Raw genomic sequence first — 24,485 nt, forward strand, 5'->3', positions numbered from 1 at the left:
CAGGTACCCAGGGAGGCAAATTTGAGGAGAGCATCAGACCCATAATCTGCTTCTTGCTCACTGAGTCTGGCAGAGCAGCCACAGGGGGAATATCTCCATGAAATGGTTCTGACTGTTGATCTTCTGCTCCCTAGAATTCACCTCACCATCCCACCTCTCCCCCAACCAAGAGGCCTGGCATTGCAGACCTTATTCTAGCTGAGCAGAGCTGGAGATGGATCTCCCTGACACCCCAAACCAACCTCTGTGGGGCAGCGTGTTGCACAGGCAGCCCTCTGTATTTCTCAGCTTAGCAGACTGCTTCGTTTCCACCTCCCCCCACAGGCACTGAACTGTTGAGCAATGAATTGCTGTGTTAAACAAACTTTGGGCAATTTAGTTTTAAGCTGCAGAGACACCAATAAGCAACTTAATTGACTTAGCCTGATACCCAGAGAGGCAACTTAATCACATGAAGAGCAAAGCAACTCACTCTCAGTTAAATGCCCCGACCTTCAGAAGATTGGAAGCCATCACATCTCCCTCGGGACATACCCATCACCAGATCGGGGATAGGCAGCATTCTCCTTTGTGTGGGAGCCGGGAAGGACAGCTTGTGGTGGCATGCTAGAAGTTCACTTACAGGATTGAGAGAGATTTTGCTGCATTCATTTTAAATGACAGCTCTCAAGGGAGGCAGTAATAGCACCCATCTGTCCAGGTAGCACCATTTCCCCCAGGGAGAAAGAAATCAGACCAGAAGCTGGAAGAAAGCCTGGAAGAGAGAAGCTGTCCTGTGTGCGTGTAGAGCTGTGCACCACCTCCCATTGCTGGGTAGAATAAGACTTGCTACTGTGGCAACTGTGACTGCATTGCCCACAAGTGTTTGGGTGTCCTAAATGTCTCAGTCCTAGTCCTAGTGCACGGAGACTTTCCTTCATGTTGCTGGGGGCTATTTTTTGGGAAGCGGAAGGCCCTGATGTTTCAGTGCAGCAGGCACCCTGAGGATTGTGTGCAGCCTGTACCCTGCTCCTGGAGATGTATCCCAGGTCGCTCCTTTCTGAAGGAGGGCTGTGGCGTTGGGGCAGAGGAGAGGGTCACTGCTGTGTCTCTAGCACCTGGTTAGGGCCTGGGTGTGTGGTGTGTGCACATCTCTCAGTGACTGCAGGGATTTGCCTGGACTGCAAGTGACCCCCAGTGCACCATCCCCATTTTTCATCTCCCTCATGCTAAAGGGAAATGCAGATGCCACAGGCAGGCCAGTGAGAGAAGTACAAAGCTCCTAGAGCTGTGTAACCAATGGGTCCTGTTCCCAAGCAGATGCAGATTAGCCTCCTTGAGCTTTCCAGGGAAGAGTGAAGTCAGCTGGGGCAGCTCAGCTCATTGCTTTACTTCCTGTGGGCAGAAGCAACAGGTTAGCTGACTCTCTGCCCCCTTGCGCAGGTCAAGACCCAAGTGCCTATCATTAGGGACTACTTTTTTCTTTAAAACTCTCTGGAAGATGCCAGAGTGCAAATAGCGGCAGGGCCCTGCCCAGCTGGGAGAGCTCTCCGGTGAGATAAGTCCTTCCCCGGTGAATGATGGGAAGTGACAGGTCTTTTCTGTGTACTCTCAGCACATGACTCGCAGCTGCCCATCCAATGTGAATTTGCTAGGAGTGATACAGACAGATTGACAGGGCTGAAGATTTCAGATGGAAAAAATCCTTCTGTACAGGAACCCCAGTGTTTCCTTTGTAAGAAACCATCATCTTTCTTCTCCCCAGGGCTTCCAGTCTCTTGGTGCTTTATCTAATTGCACAGGCTGCACGTTTACGTCACTCCAAAGCTCAACATGTTGTGTTTATTAAGTCTTAACTTGCTCTATCTAAGCAAAATGAGTGCATCCCGGTGGATCAGTCTTTTTAACATGAGTTATCTCCACACAGATACTCCAGTGGAGGTGACCTCGGTAGCACTCATAATGAGCGTGAGGAGCATGGAGAGTCCTTATGAAATGTTGCAAAGAACTGCTGTTAAGGGTAGGTGTGAAGGGCCTGGGGCTGTCATTGACTCTTGCACAGATGAAGCCAGAAGGAACCATCCAGCCTGACCTTCAGCATAAGATAGGCAAAGAGCCCAGCTTCCATCTAGGCACTGAAGCAGTCACCAGATTTTAAAAACCTCTGTTCCCCAGTGGCAACTGCTGGGAGTGAGGCACATTTTTAAATATGGCCATGTGGTTTAGTGACCTTACTAGGAACTGAGTTCTGCAGGAGATCTGGCCATAAACCTGGATGGTGGCATGACAGAGATGGTGACTTTGATGAAGCAGGGCAGGGGGTGCATAGAGACTGTCTCACTGCTTCCTGCTACACTCACATTGGTTTGTATCCAGCTGCTGCCTCTTGTTTATTGCTGATTCCCAGCTCTCAGGCAGGAGCCATTTTGTTCAGTGTTTGCACAGCACCTCGCACCATGGGCTCCTACTGTCCAGGAGTACTGTGCCGTGCTGTGTAGTACCACTGTACAGGCAGTCCTCGACTTACAACATTTTGAGTTACAGTGTTTCGCACAAGCCATGCCAGTGAACAAGTTCATTGCATCACCCGTCTCCCTGGAGAACATCTGTCCAAACTTCCTTGGGCACTTTCTTTAAGAAAGCAGACAAGACTCCAGAAAAACCTGCAGACAAGACTCCTGAGAAGACTCCAGCTAAGAACCCTTCAGAAAGTCCAACCAAGAGCCCTTCACAATGTCCAGCAAAGTCTCCTCAAAGAAGTCCTTCCAAATCAATATGATTGCTATTTACAATATAAATACATTAATGTAGCTATATTACTCATCTATAATTGACTGAGTACAAAATTCTGGGTTATTTTTTGTGAAAATAGGGTATCGGGCCTTGGTTCAGGAACCAATTCCCCGTTTATAACATTGTTTCCTATGGGAAAATCGGTTCCGAGTTACAGTGTTTCGACTTAAGCCGTGGTTTTCAGGAACCAGTTGTGTCGTAAGTCTAAGGACTGTCTGTACAGATAACATATTGACATAATGCACAGCCATCACCACATGAGCCCATTGCTCAGGGCAAGAACTGCAACAGAGGTGGTGATAGTGGGTGCTGTGATGGTAGGTTCTTTAGAAACACTGCTGGACCAGGTAGATTAAGTCAGGCAGGGCACTGATAGCCTCATAAAACTGCCCTGCAGTTTCACTTGGGAAAAGTACCACTTCTTTGATACAGGGAATCTGCCATTTTGTAGGTTTCTAGCTGCCTGCTTGAAGAGGAATCCACTGTCCTGCTCTGCGCGATCCTATAACAAAGAACACTGCCAAATTCAGACCACTGTCTGTAGTCCATGGTGGGTCCAGTGGGAGCTTTGCCTGAGTAAAGACTGCAGGCTTTGGCCTGAATGCAGACCCAGAAGGATACTCAGCCACACCTACATTGCTGGTGATCCTGTCTTTACTTGCTGAAGCTGAAAGAACCATTAATTATTACACTCAGATCAACACCACATCACGTGTGATGTTTGTTCAGGTCTGAAGATCTCACACAACTCAGTAAGACAGAGCTTGCCTCTGCCAGGTCTGTTAGGGTTTTCCTGTCGGAATAGCTGGAGGACATTTTCTCCAACAAATCGTCAATTTACTGATAAGCAGAGTTTCGGCTGGACTAAAATGATTAAAAAATTCGAGTAAAAGACGACAAACAGTTCCTGCTTGAAACAAAACAGAGGAAACATTTCAAAACATTTCATCTGGACATTTTTTAAGATGGAACTTCTAAACTTCGTGCTTCCAAATGGCATTTTCCTTTTGAATGCTAACCTAAATTTAACCAAAGCTCAAAAATGGGTTAAATAAGCCCCAAATAAAACAAAGTATTTTGTTTGGAATCAAATGAAAGGTTTCAAGTTGAGCCAAGAAGATTTGGTTTTCATTTAGCTGTAACCCTCGTCTCCCTGCCCCCTGATATTTCTGTCTTAGTTCTATTTAAACCAGATTCTTGTCTTGATTTTTAGTTTCAGCCACAAAACTGTAAAACCTGTTCCGGGACCAGCTCTGCCAGCCCAGGACTCAAGCCCTGGAAGGATGCAATGGGCCAGCAGCTCATTCAGCGCCTTTGGGAGGCAGAGCAATACCATGTTCTATATTTTATGGATAGGGAAATGGAGGCACTGTACAGTGATGAGTCTGCCCTGCCTCTGACCAGTGCCAGGGATGGTAGCTGTGAAAACAGGCCCTGCCTTCTTGCTTCATGCATGGCACATATTGAAAAAAATGTGACCAGTTTGACACGTCCCCCAGTACCACCTGGGTGTACACATAGTCCTGTTGCAGTGGTGGCTACCTTACACTGTTTGGTGTTTAGTGCACTTGTGTAACAGGACTTAATGGTGGAGTGTTTCTTCCCAGCAGAGCCGACGCAGCCCCCCACCAGACACTGTCAGAAGCAGTATGGACAGACTAGGAGTGTAGGAAGCCTGGCTACCCAGTCCCATCGTGAACCACAAAGCCATCTCTTCTCTCCCTGTTGTCTCCAGAGTCCCACGTGCTGATCAGAGGAGCTCTGCAGACTGGAGCAGTGCAGGGATCTCAGCCTGGCGTTTCCACATCAGCACAGCTGTTGGCAGCTCAGGAAATCTGTCCTGCTTTCAATCTCCAAATTGGATATTCATGCAGTGTTGACTCCAGTGTCTCTTAGCTGCATCCCCAGGTCAGATGAGGAGACAAACTTTTTCTGCCCCGGGTGATTTGCTCAGCTGTTAATGATTTCATGGTGTTTCTCTGGTGGGTGTTTTATGAGGTGTTGATGCTTTCATTATTCCTGTTAATCTGTGTTTCCTGCTCCTGCTAGACTGACAAGGGGCCCTGCAGGTCTCCAGGGGTAGAACTGGTGGGGAAGACATTTGGATTTGTGTGAATTTTCAGGAACAGGCTTTATCTTTATTTTTCCCCCTAGTAGAGCGAGGAAAAAAGATGTGAATTTGAGCTATGAGAAGGCAGCAGGATGAAATACGAGAACAAAAGGTGGCAATGAGAAGGGTTTTCAGTTTGGGGTGGGGCTAGGACTGATGTGGGATTAAATGCATCATCCCTGTGGGTCTCCATGCCATCCACTCAGCCTCCTGACACCTGCCTCTTTCCTAATGTAGTATCTGATCTGTCACTTCCCCCCATATTCTTATTTAGCAACTCGTGCAATCTTTTATGATGGGGGACACTGTCTAGATCAGTTATTCAGTCTCGCACCCTCCATCCCTGTCATTCATATTCTCCCCAAGCAGAAAGCTCTTGTAGCAAAACAAACACAATGGCTCCACCTTGTGACTCCAGCCCCCTTCGCGCTGAGGAGCAGCTGTTTTTCTGATGTCGCTGCTTGAGCAACTGGGGCCGATCTGGAAAGATACCGAATCCCTCAGCGGGCGAGATGGTGAAAGAAATGCTGCCGGCAGTCAGGTCTCCAGGCATTTCCAGTTGGTTCAGGATGTGAGCCAGAGGCTGTCCCTGCATAAGCTGCATTGTGCTGAGCACCTCTCTCATTAGCCAACACAAAAATATGAAAGCCAGTACCTGAACAATGATGAATTCTCTGTCGATCCGGATCCTAGCCCAGAAGTGTCGGAAAGCAGCCAAGCTTATTTGTCACAGTTCCCTGAAGTATTTTGGCTATGGCTGTCTTCTCCACCGGTGGGACACCTGCAGGTAACCAGAATGACCAGTCCCTAAAAAAAAATGGGAAGAATAAGGCCTGTCTCCTTTTCTTGGCTTTGGTCGAAAAGAAAAGATCGTGGGAGAACGAAATGAAGGATTATAGGCTGCCCAGAGGCCAGCTGCTGCAGCATGATGGGGTGGGAGGCTCTGAAGTGCTTCAAGAGGGTGTAGCAAAAGTTGCTTTTGGGTTAATTAAATCAAAATAAAAGTGAGCCATCACTTGCTGTACCTGGGAGCAGTGCTGAGAGTGACACTTGTGATACATGACTTTATTAGGCTGGACCCCTCCCTGCTTTAGCAAAAAATATGCAGCAAAAACCAGCCGGTTTGAAATACCTCAGCAAACTCCTGAGAGGGTTGACTTTATTTCCTTTCAGTAACTGAGGATGGGTCACACAGCCGGTCTAGAGACCCTGTGCTCTACATGGGCTGTAGAGTAAGATGTATTATTATTTGCATCAGGCCTGTGGTTTCCTGGTCATTGAGCTTTGCAGTGCCACATCCTGCTGGGACTAATGCCACGAAGGTGTTTGGAGAGGGAGGGGCCGTAATCAGCAGCGGTATGTAGCCATCAGCTAACCGCAGGCACAGAGCACTTAGAATACACCTCTTGGGAGGCCGGGCCAGATCTTGGTGAAGCAAAGGAGGGGCTTCTCAGGGAGGGAGCCTTCACATGCAGGGAACAGATCTAAACCCTTCCGGCCCGCAGAGACATACATGTACACGGATGAGTCACTGCAACATGAGCCACCACAGCGCGCAAGGGCAGGAGCTGTCCCTTGGACGTGCTTCCACGCCCCACTCGGATGTTATCGCACTTGCTCCCTGTTTGGAGAGCAGCTTTCTTGTTGTTAACTCTGGCTTGGCTCTCTCCAAGAAGGGACAGAGGAGGGGCGAGGAGTCCAGTATCGACTCCATGAAGGAGCGGTTGACAAGTGGCTGCCAGGAAGGGTTTGAAGGGGTGACTGGTGGTGCCTGTTTCAGTGCTACGATCTCAGTAATCAGTGGAGGTTGCATAAAGACACTCAGCCAGAGCTATTTGAGTTTCATGATATGGATGATGGCCAATGTAGCGAGGGGGAGAGAGGGCTGTGATCAGAAGTGGTGAGGATGTGTGGTTACCTATTGCCAGCTCTTCTCAGGAAGGCCAGCTCTGGCTGCAATCCCAGCTCCAGTGTGGATGGAGCTTGCCACACTCAGTGAAGGCCATGAGGACACATCAATGCACAGGAGTGACACATCAGTCGTGTGGAGGATGCCTTGTCTTTTTTGAGCATCTCAACGTGCTTTGCTGGCATGAACAGACACCTCACCAGGTCCCTGTGCAGCCAGGATTAGCTTCACCTTTTAATCATGGAAACTGAGGTCCAGCTGCTGAATGCCGAGCACTGGAAGGCCACCCCTACTAACACGCGATGGAGCTGATTGCAGCTGCCCTCCTCTCTAATGCCGTGTGTTGTTAGTGGAAGCTGGACTGCTAAGGAACAAAGATCCTGTTTCTATGGAAATGTCCTCAGGAGCAATGAGTGAGGGAAGAGAAATGCAGGAAATGTGTTAATGAAACCGCCTGTTTCTCCCTCCTCACAGTTTTTACAGCAGACACCCATGGGCCCTCAAAGTCCGGCCCTGCTCAAGCCACTGTCATTTCTCTGATCACTACAGATGCACAAAGTCCTTACAGATGGGTGCCTCATGGGGAGGTCGGCAGAGCACTTACCCCTGCTGAGCATTTGGCCCATCTGGCATTTCCAAGAGGCTCAGATGTAGGTAAAATGTGATATCCCAGTGGATTACCTCCTGGATACCACGTCTTCTGTGTTACAGAGGACGTCCCGTAAATGCACTGGGCTTTTCCTACGGGCTACCTGATGCTAAATGGCTTGAGCCCAATTTCACTTCTGTCTGCGGCTGTTCCACAGGTTTCTGCAGTGTACACATTTTTGAGCCTACGTTGTCAGAGTTTATACTGAGATCTTAGTATTCATAAAGACTGATTAATAAAGGCTGGGATTAATAAAGGCTTACATGCCAGTTCTTGCAGCACGGAACGGTGGGGCTAGTCACCGGGACCGACTTGCCGGCACGTCTCTGGGTGACGCGGTTGCTGCTGATCGCCCATCAGATCGTCGTAAATAACTTGCGTCTGTGCAGGCCGTGTTGGCACTGCCCTGCTGCTGCCCTAGCTGCTTGCGTTTCTCATTTATGAGAGAGGCAAGGATTTCTTAGGGTGAAAACCTGGTGCAGTCACAGACATCACCCTAAGAAACCCTTGCCTCGCATAATTTCTGGACCGTTGTGGCTACATCATCTGTGACTGTAAGAATTGCCACTGATGGGTCAGACCACAGGTTTGTCTTGCCCGGTCTCACGTGTTACACAAGGGCGGAGAGGGAGCGACTGGGTCTGCCCAGGGTTTTGCCCTGCTCCTCTCTCCCTCACAGCCTCCAGCACTGCAGGTCCCGGGAGGTTTGATTCGGCTGGAGAGCCGTGACAGAGTCCGCAACGGACGCCTGTTCTCTCCTCCGCGCCCTGCGGGTGGGAGCCCCTGCAGCCCCGTGGGTCCCGATCCTGCCCGCCTGGCCCGGGCCGGAGCCTCCCGCGGGCGGCGCGGATTGGCGGCGCCGGGCGCCCCCCGCCGCGGTGGGCGGAGCCGCTGCCCCGCCCCGCCCCGCCCCGCCCGGCGCGGGCCGGCCGCTCGGCGCCCGCTGCCCGCCAGTCTGCGGCGGAGCGGGGCCATGGCTGCAGCTCCGGCGGGTAGGCGCCGGGCCGGGGGCCGGGGCCGGGGCCGCGGCCGCGGGACTAACGCGTCTCTCCTCCTTGCCCCCACAGAGGCGGAGACCCGGCAGCAGCTGCTGCGCACCGTCAAGAAGGAGGTGGGTGCTCCAGATGCGGGCGGGGCGGGCACATCTGGCTGCGGTGCGCGGGAGGGGCTGCGCGGCCCTGCAGCCGCTCGCTCACTCGCGGGGGGAGCGGGCCCTGCGGTGCGGGCTGCGCGGGCGGCGGCTCCGGAGCACGGCGCCTCGGGCAGGGCAGGCCGCCCCAGCTGCTGCTGCAGGGGAGAGCAGGGCCCTGGGGCCTCTGACCTTGGGCGCCTGCCTCCGGGGGACGCGCGGCACAGCCGGCGGCTCCAGGGAGCCGTCGCTGTTCTCATGTGAAGCCCCGCCGGGTCCTTTGCTGCCGCAGCAAGAGCCCCCGGAGCAGCAGGCCGAGCAAGCGGGCTGCCCCTGGACCGGCGCAGCCTCATCTGCACTCCGTTCCTGGTCCCCCGCCCCCGGGTTTGGCAGTGCTTGGAGCCCCAGGGCTGACCCTTTTCCCTATGGCCAACCCGGGGCGCTGGGCTCATCCCTGGGCACAGGCCACCCTGGCCAGCCATAACTCTTGGCGGTCCTCTCCTGCTGAGCCTGGCTGGGGGGGCCGTCTCTGCTGCCCGGAGCCCTCTCGTGGAAGGGAGACGGCACGGGCTGCGCCGTGGCTGCCTCTGCCTGGGCCTCGAGCTGTGCGGGAGGCAGGCAGCTTTCTGTGTTCCTGGGCTGGACGTGCAGAGGGCTGGGAGGTCACATCCGGATGCTGTTCCCAGCCCCTGGACAAAATTAGCTGCTTTCCTAGGCTGGCAACACAGTCCTGTTTACTGGGGCTGCATACAACTGACCCTGCAGGCTGGAGGGCATTTGGCACCAACACAGATGCCATCTTGCATCTTTTAAAATGTGTTTTTGCTGTGGATGCTGCTTCTCTGTGACTTGTGCGTGTCCGGGTGGCCCTGTGTCCTGGGGGGCAGCAATGACACCGATCTTCCCTGTGCCTGCCTACCTGTCCCAGCTGGCTCCTGAAATGCTCCAGTCCTGCGCTTTGCAGTGCTTCAGGGCTGCTGGCAAGAGCAGGGGAAGGAGGACGCAGGCTGCCCATGTGCACGTTTGTGCTCTGGGCCTGTGTGTGTGTGAGTGTTCACAAGATGGAAGATGATGAGGGCCCGATTGTCGGCCTCTCTACCTTTCTGGTCTTCCTTTGAACACATGAGCAACAGTTTCTCTCTTTCTATTCATAGCAGCCTTTCATAGCTTTTTTGCATACATTTGCTTTGGATGAGGTGCAGTAGCTGATGTGTAGCTTTGTCTGCCCTCGGATTTCAAAGCTTTTTGCAAATGTGGGAAAGAGTTATCCCCCTTCTACAGCCGTGAAAACTGAGACACAGAAAGGAAGCCATTTATCCAAGTCAGTGGCAGACTTGAGAATAGGACTGGGGGATGCGGGTCATGCCCTTCTGCCTCATCCCCTAGACATCCAGCGCTGCCGTTGCGGTGTAAACCAAGCCTACCATCCGCGGTCTTCAGGGAACAGCTGTGTATGGCATAGGGGCATCGAAAGGGCCAAACCGCCCTTCATCCTGGGATGGGTGTGGTAGAAAGGATTGCTGCACGGTTCCTTGACAACGGCTGCCGAAGCCAGAAGGAGGGTGCGACATGTTTTGAGCAGTTGAAATAAAGCATCTCATTCCAATCTGTCTGCAACTTCTCCTGGGCTGAGCCTCGTAAAGAGCAGATGAGGAAAGCAAAGGCAGTTAGTTCCCAGCGGAGGATGCTAAAGGCTGATGCGACGAGAGGGAAGGAGGCAACACCCAGTGCCCTGAACACATAAGTTAACAGGGTTTTGTGCAACGGACCCATGATCCCAGTCTGGGACCGTGTTCTGTCCTTTTCACCTCCTCTCCTGTCCTTGTGGCCATTTACTGGACTGTGCAATAAACCACAGGCCTAACCTGAATCCCACGGGGCGCCCCCTTCTCCAGGGAGAGAACCATCTGGGCAGTGGCGCGTTGTGCCTCTCACGAACTGCTGCATCTGGAAGATGAAGGAGGCAGGGTGAAGAAGAAGGCTTCAGACCTGGAGTGGCAGGTGGTGACGGAGTGGGAGGCCTTCGGTGTCTGCAGGAGTGTCTGCTGCGTGTGCTGTGCGGGAGAGCAGCCTTCCCTTGCTGTGTTTTGATGGGTCTGGGTCAGCTTGACCTGAGGGGTGAAGGTTGCATCAAGAGGAGGGGCGAGGGAGACAGAGTGCAAAAGGATGCGTGGCTGTGACATCTCGCCTGTCAGCCCGCCGCTAGGCCGCGTTTGTCAGCGTACAGTGTCGTGCTGTAGTCGCGCTCTGCCAGGTTGTCAGAGTCGTGAGATTTTTCTGGCGGCCCTGTCGCATCCTGAGCCGCGGGAACCTTGGTGTCCTCTGCTCTCGGGGGCTAGTGCTCTTAGCAACAGACGTCTCCGCCGTCCTCAAGCTGTTTGCTAGTCTGTTCCCTGGCGAAGTCCACAGGGACCCCATAGCTCTGATTCAGTGTTGGAAAATCAGGCCTGCATTTATGTACCTTGCTGAGCCCAGGGACTACATTTCCCTTCCAACTCTGTCCCCTCTACAGAAGAAACATAACCCAGAAAGTTTAATTTTTTGCAGTTCTGTAGTTATTCAGTGACGTTTCTGTTAACTGGTCCAGCCCACCCATCTGTTGTGTTTTCTCACCTGCTCATTAGACCTACTTCAGCTTGGTGTGCATGGGCACATGCATGTGTGTGTTTTTGTTTTTTTCCCCTCTTCTTTCTCACCTAACTGAGTGCCAAGTGCAGCTGAAGGCCCAGGTGATTCCCTGCAGCTATCAGAGAAGGCCCTGCGGGAACCTTCTCCCTCTCTTCTGCTCTCAAGGCACCCAGCTTTTGCACAAGTGTTATCTCTCATCCTGTTGAGTCGGGCTGCGATGCCTTGGCTCAAGCCCTGGAGCAGACCTAGGCAGCACGCTCTGAAACTGGGTAGTGCCTCACTTGTCAAGGGTGCATGTGGCTTGTCCTAGTGCAAGATGTCTATACCGGGGGTTTGCAGGGTACAGTGACAGAAGGGACTAAACCCCAGGGTAGGCGAGGCCTAGAGCAGAGGGCTACTTGGCACAGAGTGCCCCAGTGACCTGTCAGGGTTGCGTGTGGTAATCAGTGCATACATGCAACGTGCCAGGGTGGGGGGCAGCTGCTGGGAGTCGTGCGGTAGGATGTTGCTGTCCCACCCTTGTTCGGTGCCCTACGCCTGGGGGAGCTGCGTGGCTGGGGCAGCACCGTACCTAGACTCCTGGAGGCCCTGGGCAAACTTTTAGTATCAGGTCCCCCTTTGTCAGAGGCAATGAGAATAATAATAATAATAATAAAAATTACCATTTCCGGGCCCCCTTTCTGTCTGGGCCCTGGGCAGCTGCCCAGTTTGCCCATGCCTGCTTCTGGCCCTGGGTGGGATGGAGGGGGGCAGATGGCCTGACACTGTCAGTGCACTTCAGCAACATGTTGAGGGATCAAACGGAGGGAAATAAATCAAGGTTGAACCTGAAAGCTGAAAATGAACCCCACAGGCCTGGGCAGGGAAGGAATCACAGCATGACTGGTTGGGAAATGAGTGTGTGTGTGTGTGTGTGGTTTTGTCTGTTGGTTGTTTCTGTCATTTTTCTATGGGGGGCAGCGGGGAAGAAGAAAACAATACAAAGAACAAACCAACATAAAACAAGCAAACACCCCCCCCCACACCAGAGAACCCAAACCAGAATTTCTGTTTTCAAGGTGAGATGCATCCTGTTTTTGGTGTCTGAACGTTGAGAAGGGCTCAGTTTAGAAAGGGCTGGATCTATTTATTTATTTTTGTCATGAGAACTTGAAAAACTTCAGCCAAAATAGGGAAGTGCGTAATTCACTGAAGAAGCAATTTGTATGAATCAGAAACTCTTTTTTTTTTTCCCCATTGAAAAGGTTTTGCCCACTCCATGTAGCAGCATTGCAGACGAGAATGACTTGGGAAGTTGGCATTGTACTTGGGGGGCAACTTTTCGTAGGCTCATTTTCTTGCTCTGTGCTGTCACTTTGCAACAGCACAACGTGGGTGCGGAAACGGTAGTGGATGAGAATGGGTAAAGGGAGTGCACAGCTGTAAAGAGACAGCACAAAATGTAGAGCAACAGAGAAACCATTTTTTTGAGATGTATTGAGGGCGGGAGACCCGAGAGCTCTGGAGGATGGAATATCTGCATGGAACAAACGCTCGTCTGGTTTATTCCTCTCTTGCAGTTTTGCTTTCTTACTTAACTTGCCCCTCAGTGTTTTGAATGTTTTGTTAATAAATAATTGACATGCATCTATTATTCACTTTTAGTTCATATTCTTAGACTTTTTTTCTTTTCGTAGTTTATTGATTGGCCAGAGCCTGCTGTACTGATGATGTTTTATAGTCCTGTATATAGTAGACATACTTTTTTCTTTTCTTTTTTGCCTGTGGGTTTTTTTTTTTTTTTAAATAGCATGAATGAGCTTTGCTATAGATTTTATGCGAGTCTTTCCTGGATTAGAGGGGCAAAAATCGATCTCCTTTCCTTCTGTTTTGTCCACTTAATTTGTTTGCTACACCAGTCTTATTTAGCCTGCAGCAATCTAATGTAAAATTATTACAATCTGACTGTTTCTGCAGCCGTTGTCTGCCCTCTTGGAGTAAGTCCCTGTGGCCATCATTCTGAAATGTCGAGTTGCTGGTGTCAAGGCCAAGGAATCTGTTCTGGTTTGTAGCAAGTTGATATATTTCTTGCAGTACAGCCTCACTGGGACCTCCTGGAGAATGAATGCTGGAGCTATCATCAAGGCAAAAAAAGCTATGATTTTATTCAACTGTCAGGGCCACTTGGACAGAATAAGGCCCATCAGTCTCCTCTTCAAGCTTAGATTGAAGGTCATTGACTATCAAGGAGCCCTCAGATGTCTCCTCTCAGCCAGACCAGCCTTTTTAAATGTGCTTATGTCCAAAGTAAACAAAAGGCTTTAATATACTGCTGCTCGGCTGTCTGCAACGATCTCTGCAGAAAACAATATTTCTAATCAGAAGGGGACATTTTCTGCCTCTTTGAAGATGAAAGCACTTGCTTGCAGGGATCTTCTCATGGGGAGGAGGTTGTAAACCAAGCACAGGTTTCTTGCCTCTGTCTCTTGCATGCTCCCCTTATAAACATTCTGGGGGAGATCTGTGCTTCAGGCAGCGTAGCCTTGATTTAGGGCTGCCAAGATGTCATCCTTTGGTATGTGTGCAGCATCAGTCTGTTGCCGTGGAAATGCCTGCCTTGTCACAAGCTCAAGGCTTCGAAGCAAGACAGTCTGGGAAGGTGGATCCGATTCCAGTCCAAATGCTGCTGGGAACTGGTCATTTTGCCCAACAGGCTCTACATCCTGAATGCTCCCGTGCCCATTTTTTGGCTTGGTTGTCCAGGACCAGCCATTGGCATGAGTCCGGAGAGGGGCTTTGAATTTGTGGCTGTTGCCTCGTGACTCTCCCGTGTGTGTGGTGCCTATGGTGTGCCTGGCAACCTGCACAGGTGGGCTGGCAGCTTGATGGGCAAGGCCAGGCCCTGGAGGTCAGGAAACCACCAAAGTAAAGGTTTCTCCTATGACGTTCCTTTGCTTCATGGAGCATCGCAAGTCTGGCGTTGTACTGGCAGTACCAACAGGTGCAAAGAAAAATGCTGCATTCAACCAGGGAAACAGGACCAGAACCTGCCACCCTTAATCAGAGCTCTCCAGGTCCTGTTGCAAGTGGGAAGGTTGGGCCAGTGTGGGCCCAGCGTGATGGGAGATGCCTATTGCTGTGAGCAGAGCTGTATGCAGTTTGAGCTTACCTATACATGTCCACTGGGGAGGAACATGGACCTGGCTTAGTGTGCAGCCATAACATTGCATAGACTTCAGCTTTGCACTTAATTTCCCTGTACTTTAAAGAAAAATGAAAAGCCGCAGAACAGAAACCAATAGCCTAACGATGTAATTGGTTGAGCCTGTATTTTGATGCAAAATATCTTGCTGGCAATATATCTGGGCTTTGCAACAGGCTCCCGTCTGTCACGTGGCTGATCCCCCAGCAGCAGCCTGTGTCGATGTCTTATTTAGTCAGTGGCAATAAATAATTGATTAACACTTCTCAGCAAGCCAAAGGTCTCAGTCGATAGGATTAGCATTGATGTTTCAGCAGCTGCCAGAGCGTGGAGCTGCCGAACGATGCCAGACAGAAGCAGGCTGAGTGGTCGGGCACAGCACAGCTTGGCATCCCCTCTGCAAAGGCAGGCGGTTTGTCCCACGGGCGCGTGAGTTGGTGTGGCTGGAGTTGTTTCTTGCGGGAATTAGGCCTGGGACCATGCTCGCTCGTGTGGCTCCGGCCAAGTGAACAGGCCAGATGTGAATGGTGAAAGTTGAGCCAGGTCTTGAATCCTGCACAGTGCAACGGCCAAAAGAAGCTGATGGAAATTAGGAGGGCCTGGGAAGCCAGGATTCATTCAAGCTTATGGGCAGTTTCAGGGGATTGCTGCAGGTTATCTCCCAGACTAGATCTGCCTGCACCTGGGCATCTTGTATTGCTGGCTCTGCATTCATGGTGCTCCTTCCACAGGGATTTATTAGAAATGGACATTTCCTGTCTTGGGAATCCTCTGAAAAAACATCTCCAGCATTTAAAGTGTCTGGAGCAGGAACCAGGCAAGTGAAGCCTTTACACACGGTATGGGGTTCTTCTTTCAGTGATAAGGAGACCTTGAAGTCCTTGGCTGAAGAAAGTGCTTGGACTCTGGGAGTGGCAGCACTTTAACAGATCAAAGCAGACTTCATTGCGGTTATTTATTGAATAGTCTGCTAGTAAATTCTCTGGCAGATCAGTGGTGGGCTTTGGCTGCAAGCTGCATTGGTGCTTGAGAGAACTGTTTGGCACCGGCTATTGGAGTAATCGAGGCTTTGATTCCTGGGAGGATAAGAGACTGTATTTTGCACCATGCAGATATCAATACTAGATGTTTTATAAAGAAGGCAGATAAATGGATGTTACACCTTTGTCTGCTAAAGGAGCCAGATGAACAAACCAGTGCCCTTGGTCTTTTACATGCAAAAAGAAATGAATCCAGCAAGTGAGAGAGAAGCTGGATCGGTGGCATCGGCCCTGGGGGCTCCGCATTCGCTCAGCAGCCTGCCTGTGCCCCCACTGACATTGGCAGCCCCCACGCTGCCCTTCTGCGTGACCCCACCTCTGGGGCCCCATGCCTAGGGCTCTGCAGATGTGGAGCAGGGCCCCGCTCATCGGCTGGCCGTGGCATGACTGGCAAGGCCTTCCACTGGCAGCTCAGAATGGCTCGCCCTTGGGTGCACTGTGGCTCAGCTGCTTTGGCCTGGTGTATGCACCACATCAGTGCTCCATTGAGGTGCTTTATCTTCCCCGGCCTGTGAGACGCTGGAGTTTCTGTTGGGCCTTCCTAGTGGCAGGGAACCATAGACTTGTCTTGATGCTTTGTTGGGAAATGCCAGGAGGATGACCTGTGGTTAGCACGCTTTGAACTTGGCTGCCTGTGAATTGCCACTCTCCTTCCTCATATCGATGCTCATGTGGTTGTCCTAAGTGTGTTTCTGTGAGCACCTGTTTAGCTCAGGTTGGTTTGAGTGTGGTGTTAATAACACCAGTGTCACAAGTGCAGTCCTTGGTTGGACTAGATGATCTCTGGAGGTCCCTTCCGGACTTATTTTGTATGACTTCTTGCTGAAAGTTTCCTTAGCATTGTGCTGTACGTGGATGCAGACCCCACAGCAGAGTGCTGTTCCTTTTGGGCACTCCCTGCGTGGCTTTTGTCAGAGCATCTGCATAGACTTTAAGGAGAGCTTTTCCTGAAGGAGGGAAGGAACCTGGATTCAGCAATGCACTTCAGGCCATGCTTAAAGTGAAATCCCCGTGCTTTGCTGGGCTGGGCCTTCCTTGCTCCGATGATAGCACCGCAACTAGAAGTTTTGTCGGGATTACTCAGTGCTAAAAACAGCATTTCCATCCAAGCAGTGAAAAAGATTGCAAGTGGGAGTGAGCTTGTGGAAGCATGAAAAATAAACGCACAGGATCAAACCCCGGTTTGAAGCTTCTCTTGGTCACGTTTGCTACAGGTGCAGCTCAGGAGCTTTCAAAGTACCAGGAAAGGAACAGAAAGGCTTCTCTCTCTCTCTTTTTCTATGCACAAAAGCCTAGAGGCTTGGCACCCTTCTGGTTAGCAGAGCTGTGCCAGCTGCCAAAGCACCGGGTGCAAGAACGTTTGTATTAATGCTCTTAAGAGAGAGCCAGGCTGTTAAAGCCTAAGTCTGCACTTAACTGCTTCCGTCCTCACACCTTGGTCGTTGTCTCACGCCTTGGGTTGCCCTTCAAAGGCTCTGGGAGCCCCCAAGGTGTCCCCGCTCCCTGCCTGTGAATCACTGCACTAGGCAAAGCTCCTTGGAGCACAGACAACGGTCTGTCTTTCCCAGTGCCTGTGCAGCACCGAATGCTCCTGTGCACACCTGACGTCCCTGTTGAAGTGGCCTTAATTGGGTCCTACCTTGGACTCCTTGGGTTGCCTGCTCTTTGCCAGAGAGGCTGTCCCTGCCTGGATTTGAATAGTGGGTAGGCCGTGGCGGTGGCAGGGGCTTTTAGGTGCTGCTATAACAAGGGAAGAGTAGTCTTGTCTGTACAATGATAGCTGAATCCCGCAGTGCCTCCAGGCCATTGAAAGCCTGAAAAAAAACAAAGCCAACCTTCCTTTGTCTGTCAGCTGCTGCAGCTTCTGATTCCTGCAGCCCCACTGACCCCCAGGCAAGCTGCAGGCATGGTCCCCCTCTCCACCACACTCGTGTCTCATGTGTGCCCTTTTGTTTTCAGCTGCAGGAAGGGATGTGGACTGTAAGAGCCTTAGAGGAGGCAAGAAGGGCTCTGAACAGACCCGCATGATGGCAGTGTCCATGCACACCACGTACAGTGCAGTTGCTGGTGGTTTTTGTAGATTAAACGACTGCATTGGTGAAGCTCCCCCTCCCTGCATCTCTCTCAAGTGAGTCCTGGACTCCCTTTTCTGCGGACGGGCTGGGTAGCAGTCCAGCCATCAGATCAGCACGAAGCAGATGGCTGTGTACCAGTACATGGCCAGCAGCCCTCCTATCTGACCACTTGTGGCCTGCCTGAGGCGCAAGCATGGCTTTTCCTGAGATCGCAGCTCTCTGGAGACACGAGGTGATGGTGGCATTGTGGCCCTGGGTGTTATGCACAGGTCGGTGCAGCCCAAAGCTGCCGCGCGCTGCACGTGCCCGGGCTGGAGAGGGCTGAACGTGGAGCTGCCTGACTGAACCCCAACTCGGAGCTCTTCTGCAATAATCTTGTGCCCTTGGTGTTCTCCAGAGATGGAGATGGTGATGCCTGTTTATACACCTTTCAGCAATGAGGGGCTTGGCCACTGTAGCTCACGCCTACTCAGCATCTGTTGTCACTGCAGCAAAGCTGCGTATGGATAGCTGATACCTGAGCTGGCTTTGAAGTGGGCAGCAGGAACCTGCTAGGCTTGCAGCTGCGGCATCATGAAGCTCAGTGTGGGCCAGGAAGCTGGGTAGAGCTGCCCACGCTAAGCTGGTGCAGCTGCGGCAAGCCTATTGCTACCCGCAGGCTCGCTTGTTCAAAGCTAAGTGGGTCACGTTGTGTGGCACCCCAGGAAGGGGGCTGTCTTGGAGCTGAGGTCTCTGGAGGCCCCTCGCTGTGCAGGGCACTGCTGGACTGCAAGGGGCCTACAGACCACAGAGGTATTGCAGGCGACTGTGGCCCAGACCAGTGTTTAAGGAGTCGGGATTAGCGCGGGAGGCATTGGGAGAGGGCACCGCAGCGCTGGGAGACTGCTCTACAACCTGCCTGCTCTGATGTCGTCTCATAGTGCACTTGGGGGTGATAATGCCCATGCTCACCTTTCATTTTAACAGACAAAATGAGCCAAGTTCTTTTGGTCTCTTCTGGCAAGGCGGGCTCTCCACTCCCCATTCATCCCCATCACCTTCCTCTGCACTTGGTGCTTACATTTAATTTAAACAAGACACACTTGGAATACACCCAGCCTGTGCGTCACCAGTTCCTCTCTTGCTGGGAAACGAAGCCAGAAGGCCATAGGTGTTTCTTTCAGCTGGTCCGGGACCAGTGCTGCCATCCCCATGGGGACCTGGATTAAGTGACTTGTCTACCATTGCGCACAGAGGCTGTCAGCGCCAGGATCAGAACTCGGGTCTCCTCGTCCTGGGTTTGATCCAGAAGCTTGGCCTTCCTCCCAGCCTTGCATCTGTTTGACAGCAGGTGACTTCTTCTCTACCTGTTCCTGAAGTGCCAGAGCAGCTGGACACATCTGATCACTGCAGCGGCGTGCCATCTTAGCCACGTACCAGGTGCAGTTATGTTTGCTAGGTGTGTTCGTGTGTGCTCAGGTCCATGTCGGGACAGATTCCCTTGCTCAGAGACCCGGGGCAGCTGTTGTGCTAGTCTCAAGTGCTGTTGCCTTCTCAGGTGGTGGGAGCTGGTTCTGGAAGCAAAGGGTGCAGGTCTTTGTATAATACTTCTCAGGCTGCCCGTGCTTGGTTTATAATGTACCATCTGGGAGAGTTGTGAGTATGACGCATGTGTGGGAGATGATGTGCTTCAGTACAAGTGGGTGTATGATCCATACAATGGCCGGGCCACCTGTATGGGAAAGGCAGTTGCCAGTGCAAAGATCATCATTCCAGTAATCCGGCAGGTAGATTGTCTGTCTGTTTGCTGGGGTCTGCGGCAAATGAGTTGGAAAAGCCCAGGTAGGCACAAAGGCAGAGATATGTGTAAATATTGTCTTTGGCTGATTGAACTGAGGAATAATTCATTTGCTCTTGGCCTCTGCACCCTGGCTCTTGTCCTAACAGCTGCAGCATGCAGCTTGCTCCTCCATTGCAAACAGCCGCTGGGGTGAGAGGGTGAGGGGCAGCATGGAGACACGTTGCTGGCTTGCGGTTTGCTGGCCTTGAAGTGAAGAACGATCCTGGGAATCTTGCAGCGGTCGGGGACCAGGCAGGCACCCGAGCCTTGTGGTCAGGGGAGGGGAGGCTGGGCTTGCGTCTAGGCCTCCCCAGGATTTTCATTTAATAAAATGCTTTTTGTCAGTGCTCTGAAAGCTGAATGTTTTCATGGCAAGGTTTAGTCAGAGCTGACACTGCCTCAGGCCCAGGCGGGAGCCATTAAATCAATGGCTCTGAATCTTTTTAGACACCACCACTCATTAGCCTTGAGGCCCCCTGGGAAAACGCCAGCTCTTAGTTTTCCGGTGAAACAGGAACATAATGCCTTCCAGCCAGGCCCAGCTCTGGCTCAGGAAGCATTGCCCGCTCCCACGTCCTAATGCACGTGGACCGCTACGTGGAGTCTCTCAAATGTGGAGTGCACCGGACACAGAGGTTTCCGGGGAGCGCGAGGAGCCGCTTCACCTAAAACCTGCGCTGGTGGCAAAGATGGGTTTGCTTCAGCTGGGCCGACAGTCTGGAACAAAATCTCACCTGCAATGGCAGCTTCTCTGTTACTAGTTAGACGCTAGCAGTCATGGCAGCCTTGACTTACGTGGCCTCCAACGTGGCAGGCTTTGCTCCCGTATTTCTCATTTCAGAGGCTGTTACTTGCTGTCTTTGGCTCACGTAAGGTAGGAGGGCGAGTAATCCATTATTAGGAAGGATGCAGTAAAGTCTGCCAAGCCTTTGTGCCGCTACACTGTTAGGCACAGCTGGATTATTACAAACGGAAATTAAGGGAGTGATTAACCAAGGGCAGCAAACCCCTCCTTTTCCGCCACATTGCTTTATCGAGATGGTGGGGGAAGCTTTTGATCTGGTATCTACAATATTAGAACTGGCCTGAAAAAAAGCTGCAATGCAGAATTGCAGGAGGATGCTCCTCTGTCTTTCCCGGTCACTACTGGCTGAGCACAGGGTGTCCTGGCTCTGCAGGGATGGAGCAGGCTGCGGTGTACTCCCACCAGCTTCATAAGGCGATTTGTAGTGCTTTGCCGTTGCACTATATGCAGCCAGAGCCCCTTGTGTTGTGCTGCATGCAGCCTGGCCCTAGAAGCTAAGCCGCCTTGGGTTCACCTGGAGGGAGGTGGGAGACCTCTTAGTTCCTCTTGCTAGGGGTAGAGGTGGTGCTACTGCAAGAGGAACTGCTGTTCCCTCTGATTCAGGGTGGAGCAGTGACCCAGGGGTGCTGCTGCCGTGAGTGTGCTGAGATCTCCCTCCAAGGCATCCTGCGTCTCTAAGCAGCTGACACGCATGCTGTAGGTGGGCCATGCTTTTGGTGGCACCTGCCACTTCCTATTCCCTCCCTTCCCTGCCGTGCCACGGTTACACCGTGGATAGTGTAGGATTTATCCAGGTTTCCTGGCCAAATTGCAGCCCCCGTGACTGCTTCCCTTTGCTTCCCCTCTGCATGCGTCCTTGTGCCAGAGCAGAGTGGCACGGGCTGGGCACTGCTGACCTCCCACCTCGGCCTTGGGGGAGCTCGATGGCACACAGCGCTCTGGGATGGCACTAGGACCGGACGAGACCAGGCAGGGCTTCGCAGCCACGGGCTGCTGCTGTCTTAAATGGGAACGGCCCCTCTAGGCATGCCTGTAACTCTGTGAAGGTGTAGCATGTTTGTTCTCTTAATGTGCCTTAGCTGCTGCAGACCAAAACCTTGTCCCTGCAAGGGCCGCTTGGCGCGTGCTGCCGGACCAGCCGTGGCAGAAGCTTTGCGTTTGCTCAGCCTCGTTCGCTGCTGCTGTGGTGGAAAGAGCTATTAGTAGCAGCAATATGGGAATGCCAGAAATACAGTTCCTTTTCGCCAAACAAACGCCCTCAGATCCTACATCAGCTAGACAGCAAACAAGCGCCTTTAATGGAGCAGGCCAATTAAACCCTGGCTGGCCCTGGGCACTGGGGCTGTTTCTCTTGTTCTGGCTCTCATTGCTTTTTTCCTTCGGGTGGACTCCTTAGATCTATTTACAGTGATTGTTAATTCACTCGTGTAGATTTTGGATGGCAATCTTTTTGCTGGCAGTCCTCTACAATTTCTTCTCTTTCTGAGCAGCCACGAGTTTTGCTGTATGCAGGTATTGGTCCCGGCTTCAGTGACCAGCTGCTCTTGCCTCCTGGGCTTTGTGTCCGAGTGCCCCAGTCACAACCCCATTTCCTTTCTCATTCCTTTGCTCGGTGTTGTTTTGAATGGCCAGTCCTGGGCCACTTCTTTTTCATCCTGGCCATGTAACTTTCTACCAGCCTGCGTCTCTAGGAGGGTTTCTCCGTGCATTGTGAATGCTGACAACCCTTTGTATTGTTTCACCAGTGAAGAACCTCAGTTTGGGGCCAAATCCTGCGTTGTGCCAAGGCATGCAACTGGCAGTCTCTCCCCCAAGGAACTCGCTGCCCGTGTGCTGTGTGTGGGGGTGTTGTCACAGAGTGGTAAGACCATGGCCCTTGGTACATTGCTTTGGGCCCAGGACGTACGAATATAAGGATTGCCATTTACTGGGTTGGACCGTAGGTCTGTGTTGCCCAGTCCCCCGTGTTGCAAAGGGACAGCGAGTGGATGCTGAAAGGGAACTGGGTCTGGCCAGGGCTTTTCTCACTGCCTCCTCTCTTATTTGCAGCCTCCAGCATTTAGGGTATAGGAAGTCCCGATTCAGAGGCCGTGCCCCTCACTCCTGCGCTCAATAGCACGTGCTGCCCCTTTCCTCTGAGCACGTGTCCGGTCCCTTTGTAAGTCTGGCTGACCTCTCCGCTGCCACCACCACTGGTGGCCACGAGCGCCACGCTTTAATTCCACGCTGGGTGAAAAAGAAAAACATCCTTGCGTTTGTTTTAAACTGCTGGCCTACTCTTTTCACTTTGTGACCCCTAGTTCTTGTCTTGTGAGAGAGACTAAAGAATAAATCCCTGTTGACTGTCTCTTCACTGTTTAGCATTTTGTAAACCCTTCTCATGTCTACCCTCAAGTGTCTGTTTTCTAAACTGAATAGGCCTGGCTTCTTGAGTCTCTCCTTGTACGGACGCCCCTCCATAGCACTCATCATCCGTGTTGCCCCTCTCAGGACCTTCTCTAGGTCTTCTGTATACTTCAAGATGTGGGTACCAGAACCGGGCACGGTATTCAGGGTGTGGACGTGCTATGGATTTGTAAAGAGGCATCATGATGCATTGCTTTGCTTATAGTTCCTTTCTTAATAATCCCTAACATTTCCTTTGCCCTTTTGATGGCTGCTTAGCACTGAGCTGATGTTTTTACTTAACTATCCACAACAACTCCCAGATCTCTTTCTTCTGTAGCAACAGTTAAGGTCAAGCACATCACAGTGTAGGTACAGTTTGGGCTATTTTTGCCCAGGTGCATCACTTGACCCTAACCTACATAGACTTCCACCTGCCGTCATTGCCCATTCACTCTAGCATGCCAGATCCTTTCGTAGATCCTCACAGTCCACCTGGATCTGTATACTTTGAATAATTTTGTGTCATCAACAAATATGGCCACTTTGCTACGCATCCCCTTTTCCAGGTCATTTATGAATATGTTAAAAAGTGTTGGTCCCTGGGGGACCCCACTGTTTACTTCCTTCCATCCTGAAAACTTACCATTTTTACTCACTCCTTGCTTTCTATTTTTGAGCTAATTTCTAATACATCAGTGGACGTTTCCTGTAATCCCATGATTATCTAATTTAGTTAAGAGCCTCTGATGGATGACCTTGTCAAAGGCTTTTTGGACGTCCGAATACACGACGTCAGCTGGATTGCCCCTATCCAACAGCTTATTGACGCCCTCCAAGAGCTGTGATAGGTTGGTGAGGCATTTGGGACCCCAAAGAAATTGTCACGTATTTGCACATACGGTGTAAGGAAGGGGGAAGGTGCATGTGTCGCGCAGGGCCTAGGTCATGCTGAACTACAGCTGCGTTTCACCAAAGAACTTCAGCATCAGCTAGGCGGGAGGAGCGGAAGCACTTTTTTTTTTTGTTCCCTTTTGTGAATGAAGGAGAGAAAAGCCACTTTCTGCCTTCAGTATTTTTCTGGGTGTTGGCTGGAGCCTCAGAGCCTGGTCCACACCCCAGCGTGGTCTGGAGCATTTCTCTGTTGCATTTTGAATCGTGCTGCTTGTGTAGGAGTGGGAAGCAGGGTGTGCTTCTCCTCAGCGGGTGACTCGTCTCTGCGGGGGAAAGTGCTGTGATGCTTCTCTCCTGGTCGAGGTGGGGATGGCCCCTACCTTGTCCCTCGGGGCTCTGCACATTGCTCCCTTCAAACTTGCTTTCATCTCAGGCCCGTGCGCCCTTCCCACCCCAAGCAGTGAATCAGCCTTGAAATGCCAAGTCACAGACACGCGGGTCTAGAAGTCTCCATGCCCTGCAAGCGGATAAATCTCCTGGCATTTCAAGCCTCCTTGAGTCTTCCTTGGCCTTTGTATCTCTTGGTTTCTGGCCCCTGCAGGCATTGAATATTTGGGCCCCAAACAGTTAAACTCTTGCCTCATTTTCTGAGGTCTGCAAGGGCATCGTTGTTGTTAGCATCTCATGTCCCAGCATCAACTGCCTGGGCTCCGTTGTGCTCGACCCTGCAGAGACCGCGTGGGAGTCCTTCAGCTCGCATCCAAGTTGCGAAGAGCGGGAGAAACAAGAAATGGCCCCCCATGTACCGATGGAAGTGGCATTTCATGCAGGAAGTCTGCCGCCCGGCTGGGTGACGTAGGCGCAGAGGGTTTGCGTCCCTCGCATGGCTTCTCGTTCCTCGGCCGCCTTGGCTGCGAGCTTCGGATTCAGTGCCAGTTCATTCCAACCACCAGAGCCGTGGCTGAAACCATCCCTCGCGGATCCTGCCTCCCCTGGGCTGAAGAGCCGTCTCTATTAGTCACCAGGCACATAAGCGACAGAAGCGCGCAGCGAGCTGACCCACTTGTTGGGAGAAGGCGGCGGGGGTGG

General features: G+C 51.9%; 1 protein-coding gene across 5 annotated transcripts in view; it reads left to right on the forward strand.

The window, feature by feature from the left end:
* Positions 1–8,365: 8,365 nt before the first annotated feature.
* Positions 8,366–24,485, forward strand: part of SGSM1 (small G protein signaling modulator 1) — a 52,815-nt gene continuing 36,695 nt past the window's right edge. For 4 of the 5 annotated variants that reach the window (XM_090061909.1, XM_090061906.1, XM_090061910.1 and 1 more), the window contains exon 1: positions 8,413–8,551. In XM_090061909.1, the coding sequence (XP_089918035.1) occupies positions 8,414–8,551 (138 nt within the window). In that variant the 5' untranslated portion in view covers position 8,413. Of the gene's footprint in view, positions 8,552–24,485 lie in introns of all 5 variants that reach the window. The other variant, XM_090061908.1, reaches the window with a different exon arrangement.

The sequence above is a fragment of the Crocodylus siamensis genome, chromosome 9 (genome assembly GCF_052110815.1).
Source record: "Crocodylus siamensis isolate JL-2025a chromosome 9, ASM5211081v1, whole genome shotgun sequence".
In the NCBI taxonomy this organism is placed as follows: Eukaryota; Metazoa; Chordata; order Crocodylia; family Crocodylidae; genus Crocodylus; species Crocodylus siamensis.